Source organism: Sycon ciliatum, chromosome 3, assembly GCF_964019385.1.
Source record: "Sycon ciliatum chromosome 3, ocSycCili1.1, whole genome shotgun sequence".
NCBI classification, from domain to species: Eukaryota; Metazoa; Porifera; class Calcarea; order Leucosolenida; family Sycettidae; genus Sycon; species Sycon ciliatum.
The window spans coordinates 43,959,500-43,968,310 of NC_088645.1; the positions used below are offsets into that span (position 1 = coordinate 43,959,500).

The 8,811-nt window shown below is 44.9% G+C and overlaps 1 protein-coding gene across 1 annotated transcript; it reads left to right on the forward strand.

The window, feature by feature from the left end:
- Positions 1–5,650: 5,650 nt before the first annotated feature.
- Positions 5,651–7,782, forward strand: LOC135812787 (uncharacterized). The gene is made up of 2 exons (XM_065326014.1): positions 5,651–5,813; positions 6,647–7,782. Exons 1-2 carry the CDS (start codon positions 5,675–5,677, stop codon positions 7,603–7,605), a joined length of 1,098 nt encoding a protein of 365 aa, XP_065182086.1. The 5' UTR covers positions 5,651–5,674; the 3' UTR covers positions 7,606–7,782.
- Positions 7,783–8,811: the final 1,029 nt, after the last annotated feature.

Below are 8,811 nucleotides of genomic sequence, written 5' to 3' on the forward strand. Positions count from 1 at the left end.
AAAAGTTCAACATGGCATGCACATATACATACATGGGAAATATAAAAAATATAATTCGCCGCCCGCACCAATTTCACATGGGTTCTGCCTGGGAATCTCGATTTTATTTTGGTCTCGCCTTATGAACACTCATGGTTCAGTACGAAAACCGGTATTTTTTTTAACAAAGTCAAAAAGCCCCGGTATGCCGGTAGTGACCGTAGTTTTCCGGTATAACACCGGGAAAACCGGTTTGGGTGGGAAGTATGTATTAACAGAAAGATTGAGAGCACAATCATGGGACTCAACTTGCAGGAAACCTCCTACACCCACACAAGTTTTAAAGTGCGTCTTGTTGGTTTCTTAGACTTCCTTATTTGCTTTTTAAGTTATATTGAACACTTTGTAAACACCTTCCGGATGTCCTGCTTCTGTGCCCAACCCCTACTCTCTGTCTACTCTCTGTCTCATTCTACCCCAATTCAGCCTGCAATCGCAAGCATCAAGATAACATCGCCATAGTATCAGAGAACGGCAGTGTGACGTGTGATCCGGGACATGAGTATACAGACGCGCAGCCGGTTTGCAACGGAACAAACCAGATTGGAATCTGCACACGTACGTAGGAGCCCAGTTGTGATTTTGCTCTGCTGCAGTCCACATCATGCAGTCCTGACATGAACCGGTGATCGCAGAACAAAGGACATGCACAAGTCCCAGTTCTCTAGAACGAAATGATGCGGAAAAGTTACAATGAAAAGGCACAGAGGCTGTGCGCCTAAACCTGCAATAGTGGAAAGGCATGCGGAGAGTTCAGGTTTTAATCTTTTATCCATCTCGCTCCCGACAGTTGTTTCATCTTTATTTTTTATTTTTATTGAAGCCAAATAGCCAGAGCATCGTCACACATCAAACGGACGGTGAAGCAATGCACTACTTATGTGTAGAATGTAGGATCCAGGGCGCAGCTGGTCTCCCTTTTAGGGGGTGCACGGCCGCTTTGTGTAGGATGGCAGGTGCATGTCATTATGCCCCCTCCCCCCCCCCCCACGGCCCAACCGTGCCCTATGCAGGTCATGCCCGTCTGCGTGAATAACTAATATTTCCGGAGACAGTCACCTGGCTCATCAATACGCGCTATCCATTTTCTACAGTTCAAAACACAAGCTACGAAGTTCATTGTCCACATTGGCCTGAGAAAAACTTTAGAAAATGCACTTTCCAACAGACTTACACTCAAAGCTGCCTTCGTGATCTCGGCACCTATGCCCGCGACAGAAAACAATGGAATAACATCTGCTCAGCCCTTTAGTCTAGTACTGCTCTTCTTAAATTTGACCTTTATTACAAGACTCTTCTTTTCTTTTTCATTTCGTTCTCCCACTCTCACACACACAGGCTCACAGTTAATTCTGCCGTCGTGAGTCCCATTCGGGACGGATATGAGAATAATAATAATAATAATAATAATACACTCAAAGATGATCACAATTTAAAGGGTTGTACTTGATGCGTAATACTCCTGTACTCTTTATGAAAACTCTACTATGTTGAATTAGCTCCCACTTTCCGTGGTAGAGTACTCTTACTGTTAATAATTACCACTCGAGAGAAGACTGTAAACTCATCTTGTTATCAGCAAACTGAAATACATTACAAATACGTTATAGCAAAGGAAATGGAGCGAGAACACGGCAAGCTACTTGCATAGGAGAAAAGGCTAACTCACTCCACGAACTACAAAACAAATCTCATCCTTTCACACGCAGTGAAGGAGCTTACAAAAGTGAAAAGCAAGTGCATATAGGGCTGCACACACAGCCTACGCTAGCTGCAGCGCTGGTACACCGGAACTATATAAAGAGCCAGCCAGCATGAAATCAAAGCAATCGACTGTCACGGCACCATTGCAGACAAAGTGATGCGTACACAACACAGACAAGGTGACAAGTCCAGCCAGATACAGTTACTTGAGCAGAGAGAAGTACCAACACAATCTTCAGCATGCATGCACATAATTCAAACACTTACCTTAGCGGTCCTACCCTAACAACGGACACTCCAAGGCGCGTCAACCTCGGACACTCTCTGAGCAGCAAACCTGCTTTGATTGTCCTTGTTGTTCTGTATTACGCTCTGTCCCCACATTGTTGAGCACACTGTCAGCACACTGGGTACATCCTCCGGTGAAAACTCTACTAGAAATCGTAACACAGATATTGTTGATTTGGTATAATTTATCCACATGACATGCACTGGACCAAAAACTTTGATTGTAGTTTAGTGAAATCACTCAAGTGAATCAACTTTTGTCATATCGGTCCTTAGCGGCCTCGCGCTGCTATTTGATGCAAGCAACACTGTAACTGCTTTTTTCCTATACTAGCTGTGACCAGCTAGAGAGAAACCAGCAAAAAGCGCCGAGATCATACTTACGACTTACTCTTATCAGTTATTCACCCTTACCTTCAACACCATAAATTAAATAATTAAAAAAAAACAATCTCTTCTCCCGCTCCGTAGTTTAGCACATTGCATTCGCTCACTCCATTCACCACGGTTATGCACTACTGTATTTTTGTTTGTGCCTGACGACGTCGGCATGCCTGGCGCTATCTCTTACATATTCCGTACCGTACCATCAAAGGCAGCTGGCCACCTCAGGCTGCCTATACACGACAACGCTGAGAGTGAAAACGCAACCAAATCCTTTCGGACACATAGTTCCTTCACACAGTACGCCAGCATCCCAAACACTCAGCGTGAGATCAATCTCACACTACTAAACCCCTAACGTGTCGCCGGCCATCTTGCCATTGAAGATTTTTGTTAGTGTTTATTTGAATTCGGATAGCTCAACAGTACAGAAGTACAACTACAAAGAGTACCGAATAGAAGGCCCCGAGAACGGGAAACCAAAAAAACGAAACAAAACCAGGAACATCAATCTACTGATTATGCACATTGCTTGAAAGCAAATCACAACAATGATTAAGTTTAATAAGAGTTAAGCTGTCTTTTTTTTAGCCAAATAGCCAATTTGACGCGGAATTCTGCGATAGTAGTGCAGGACTTCAGGTCGTCTGGTAAATAATTCCAAACAAGAGCCGATTTACTTGAAAAGGACAGAAAGCCAGACATAGATCTATAGCGATTGATACTCATGTTATGAGTTGTTGAGCCGTGAGTAGTTCGGGTAGACGTACAGATGGGAAAGAGGGCCTGCAAGAAAACAGACGGCTTAATACAGTAACAGTGGAAAATGAATAGAAGGTACAAAAAATACTGATCGGTATTGGAAAGAGGAAACATTGAGGTGGTGAAGAAGTGGCATGATATTAGCTTGGGGTGATGCGCCACAAGCAACTCGTACAGCGCGCCGGTGGAGTGAGACTAGCTTGTTTCTATTTTTTAACGGATATAAACGAAAGGTATACAGGAAGAGCATATTCTAGATCAGGCTGAATAACACCGACGACGAAAGTACGGCGGGCAAACAGGTTCATCAGGCGGAAAGATCGGCGCAGTACACCGATCTTCCGTGAGGCTTTCCGGACGACATTGTTAATGTGTTGGTCAAAGGACAGTTTATTGTCAACAACGACTCCTAGGCATCTGGTGCCTTCCACTTCCCCTAGCATGACATTTGACAAGGTGATTTGCAGTTGTTGCTTTTGTTGTTGTTGCTGACTCCCTGTGACACGTTTGGGATGGATTTGCATGACAACGGTTTTGTCGGTATTTATCTGCATGCCAAGGGAGCCAAGGTGGTTGTTTAGTATCTCCAGTGCCGATGACAACTTGGCTTCGGAAAGCACCTTCGACGGATCACTAGAGTAGACTGTCTTGTCATCTGCGAACATCACTAATTTCAATACTTCCCTGAGGAACTCCTCGAGACACTGCAAGACTTGAAGACTGGCTGGCTTGCGTGAGGACACGCTGAGATCTCCCGGCGAGGTACGACGCAAACCAACCCAGGGCACTTGCATGAACACCCATGCCATGGAGCGCAACGAGTAACTGTCGATGTTGGACGCGATCAAACGCCTTGCTGAGGTCGACAAAGGCTTCACTGGTAGTCTCTCCGCGGGCCAGTTTCCAATCATTTACAGCAGGTGTGAGCAGTTGTGTCGTGAAACGAGCTGGTCGGAACCCAAATTGGTGATCGAGGAGGTGATTTTCGATGGTCAAACTGTCACATACCTGATTAAGAACCAGGCGCTCCAGAGTCTTAGCCAGAATCGACGTGAGTGACACAGGACGATAGTTCGAAGGAGAAATAGGATCGCCCATACGGGATTTCAATATCGGCGTGACATTAGCCAACTTGAATTGTGTCGGGAACACAGCAGTGCACAAAGAGGTATTACATATTAGGGTGAGAGAGAAGGCGATAACTGGTGCAACGGCCTTCAGGATGCTCGGGAGGAGACCATCTGGCACAGGCGCTTTCGTACCGTCGAGTTTCTGAAGGGGGCGAAGTACCTAATCCTCAGAAATAGGGCGAAACTCGTGCAAGTCACACGGTCTTGAGGTACCACGATTTGAAATAAGTCGTGTTGCTATACATGTATCTCTTTGTGGACTTTCATGTATCTCCTTGTTGATATCCCGTTAAGTCCGCTGCAAACGCCCACTTCGCAGCAAACGCGCACCCCAGCGGGTCCATATTATTTTCGTCTTTTTCAGGTCAATATAGTTGTAGGAAACTAGCATGAAGGTCGAATGCGTACGAGAACGACTGCAATGCCTACAAACTGCATAATTATATCTTACCAAGAGGCTCTGCAAAAGCGATTGTTATTATCTTGCTGCAAAGAAAAAACTTCTGTCGAGATTTCCTTTCATACGAAGAATGGGTTGTCTTTGTTATCAGTTCGTTCTCGGTGTGGTAATGCCGTGGAATCCATCTGGTTTTCATATCATGAAAGTTCTGCAGTGCCACGACGTCACGCTCGTAGAACAAACTTTGATTGTTATGACGAAGCATCATTCAACGACTTGACAGGTCGGCGTACTGCAGTTGCAAGTCGGACGGGGGGGGGGGGGGGGGGATGTCACAGAAGCTACACCTACAAAGTCGCTCCAAAGTTGTTGCAAACTCTGAAGTGGTTGAGAAAAACCCTTGCCATTGCGTGTAGCGTGATTTGGAAATGATGGCATGAAACACGGTCAGAAGTATTTGGTTCCTCCAATACCCTGGTCTTCGCTACCTTGTTATTCGGAAGTAACTCCCGTTTGGATTTGCGAAATAAAACAACGAACATCTTAAAAATCACTAGGAGCCAGCTCGTAACTAGTGCCCAGAAAGATTTTGAAAACCGGAAAATGGACATAGTTTCCATAGCAAAGCCCTCCCTGAGATGCGCTTTTGTACAGTAAGTGTGACAGTGCATGGGGTCAGTGAGTACAGGACAGCAGATCTTGCAAAGGTGGGGTGGGCATTTGCTGCAGACTTTACGGTACATGTATCTCCTTGTTGATAAACATGTATCTCCTTCCACAAAGGCCATGAAACTCTGAGTCACAACGGAAGTTGCCCAAGGTTTGCATTGTGTGTCTTTGTGTACGCCGCTCTGCCTGAATCAGGTATTGAGCACTTTGTGTACGCCGCTCTGCCTGAATCAGGTATTGAGCACTTTCCCAGAACCTAAACATACTGCCTCTGTGTATCTCCTTGCTACATCCAGGGATGCCAGAATTTGGCGAAAGTGGAAGCAATTCTTTGGAAGTTTCCATGATCGCAGCCTTGCTGGGAGTTGGAGGACTAGCGGTGGCTGGGACTTTCATTGTACTTAGACGTCAGAAGGTAGCGAAACCAATCGAACCTGGTAAGTACTCATCACCAGCTGAGACTCGCTCTCCATCTGTTCACACTTCTGCCACAGATCGTGTGTATGTACTCTCAAAGCCGCAGTGGTTCATTCGATAATAACGCCAGTCTAAGGCGAAAAGCCATGTATTGGAGACTGTCTTGATATCTATATGGATACTGTTGTGCGATAGCAATAGATATAAAAAGGATGGCCTAAGCATGACTCTAATTTTCTTCTGTTTGCATAGACTTGAAAGTTTACTCGCGAAGGTGTTCAAGATATTGTTCCAGACCTTGAAGCATGTCCTTTGTCGTAGTATTAACCCTTTCCGTGCTGGCCACTTTTACTCCAACAAACTGCCTTTCCAGCGCACTGACTCCTGGTGCCTGGTTTTCGCGCACAAGTCTCAATTTTTCTCTCAATTCAGTTCACTTTCATGTTTTTTCATCATCCTGTTTTTTTTGCAAAGGATGTGTGTTATAGCATGTTGCACACCATCTGTCATATATCCTTAGTGGTAGTGGTGAAACGAATATTCGAAATATTCGAACATTCATTCGGTTTGTCACTTTCAACTATTCTTGAAGTCACATTTGAGTATTCGTGACGTCACTTTGAATGCTGTGCATGCAGAACACAGTACAGTGCAGTGTGTGAAGCCGATCTGTGATTTTGTACTGCATGTTTGGCAGAAGTTATTGGTAAGGTATAATCCTAATGATGTCCTAACATAATGATGTCCAACTAGTTTCTTCACTTGAAGAATGGCAGCTGTCTTTTCCATGCTGAACAACCCTCACCTAAAGGGTAACTGCATGTTGCTGCTTGCCTGTCCATTTTCCCTTCAGGTGCTTCTGCAGGCGACAACCAGTCGGGCTCGAACCGAACCTTGGCGAGAGCAGCAACAACGGAGATATCAATGCCGAGTGACATCTACATGAATCGTGACTCAGCCCTACGACCTAGCCGTGATGTTGACTCACATACTCAAGGAATGGAGAACATGGCCTATTCGAAAGAGACAGAAATGCTTCCAAGTCAGAAGACTAGCAGTTGTACTGACCACCACCAAAAATCACTACCAGAAACTTGCATCAGCGGTGCCGGGTATTTGTTTGAGGATGACGACGATATCTATAATGACATTATTGAAGAGAATCGGGTTAAAAATAGACCCCAGGCGGAGGCACCACCAGTGAACAGAGCTAGAGGTGATGACCGAATAACATCACGAGGGAATGGTTCCTCCTCCTATGTAATCGCCAAGCCGGGATTTGGAAATGAGGGTGCACAAGAGAGCGGTTTCGCCTCCTATGAAGATCCAAAGGCGGGATGTGTAGGTCAGGATGCAGGTATTGCCTCTCGGCGGAACAACGCTGACGTGCATCAGGCTGGCACCGTGTCGACAGCATCAAGTTGTGCATCTCGCCGTATCAGCATGGATACCGATATGTATGGCAATAGCAGTACTGTTAGGGCATACTGTACTGATACAAGACCAGGTATTGGTGATTATCTTGCACCAGGAGAGGCTTTATCCAAAGTGAAGACATCTACATCACAGCCAAACATCAATTCAAGTCCACGGGATGCGTGCAATCAAGGAAGCAGAATGCCAAATGAGATAGGCCAACAGTTTCCAATGAAGGAGTCGACATTCACCGGAGCAAACTCTCAACCACCGCCAGCGACACGTAAAACGAAGACGCCACCACAGCTACCAGGTGAGCCCAAGTCAACACCGAGGCAACCGCACAAGGATATATATTCTGAGCCTGCCGGAGGAAACAAGCTTCGGAATACATAGAAGCTGCCTGAAATAGTTCAGATCACGTGACATTTCTGGAAATGATATGTATGGCAGTGTAAACTAACAGTATAACATGGTTGTATTTTTGAATTATCACAAATCGTCCAATTTTTGCTCTCAACTGAATGTTCAAGTTCACTCTTTTGAAAACTAGTTTATGCCCATCCAAATTTACCGTCAGTGTTACGTTATTGATTCGCTTTGTGCAGACTAATAAATTAATGCTGCCCTTATTTTCCTTCTTGATAATACACGTTCTTGCATACGTTGCTCCTGTTAATTAATAGCTGACGGTTGGGTCCCTCTTATAAAGTTTGTATTCAATTAAGGCATGGTAGCACATACCTGTGTAATTATTGGTTTGTTCTCTCTATCCCGATTCGATGTAAATTCACTCATCACCATCGAGAAAAAGAGGGATGGTTCAACGTGCCGAGGAAAAATCGTTTAGGACTTTTTTTCCCCATATTCTACATGTATTTAATTTGTTCACTCAATCTGCGGACAGAACTGTTTCGTCCTTTGTGGACTCGTCAGTGCAGCATTTGCTCATCATGGTATTATGTCAGCAACATTAATTTGGTCTATTCATAGCTTTGTTGAAAATTCTTCCTCCGATCTAGGAAACTTCTCCTCTCGCCTCCAAAGCAGTGAAGAGACCGTTTTTGGAGTTGAGACGTGGAGTTTCCTAAATATGTAAGTAGCTGTGTTGGAGTTTGCGGACAATTAGAAACGTTCTTTCCCCAAAACGGCTTAAAGAATGTGTACTTGTTGTTGTGGTGCTTTTATTCATCGTCGTTCAACCAAACAGGCAATGGTGCCTTCGCACAAAGAGACGACATAGAAGAGGAGAGGGCAGAAAGAGAATGGGGAGGGGAGAAAAAACAGGCACGGACGGGAGATAATAGATTAAATGGGAAGTGCATCGATTTTTCGAGTATGGTCCAGAAGAAAGACAATTTGATATCAGTTCGAATGGCATGAAGCTGGCATGCTTCTTCCACCGCATAGTTGCTGACCCTCAACTATTGTGAGATGAAAGGACAATACGTGACATCTGCAACCTAGCAACAACAGCAATGGGGCCCAAGGGCCAAGGAATGTAGTTCGAAAACCCTTCTCAGCCACCTTGGCATACTGACACTGGCAACAAAAATTCATTGATTTGCCTTTGTACTGGGAAGTCCCACCTTCCCTATCTCA

Bases quoted from the DNA above. Each gene is read 5' to 3' on its own strand.
- LOC135812787 (XM_065326014.1), top strand. From the start codon at position 5,675: ATGCCAGAATTTGGCGAAAGTGGAAGCAATTCTTTGGAAGTTTCCATG. The intron at 5,814-6,646 runs GTAAGTACTCAT...TTTTCCCTTCAG, and splicing joins AGCGAAACCAATCGAACCTG to GTGCTTCTGCAGGCGACAAC.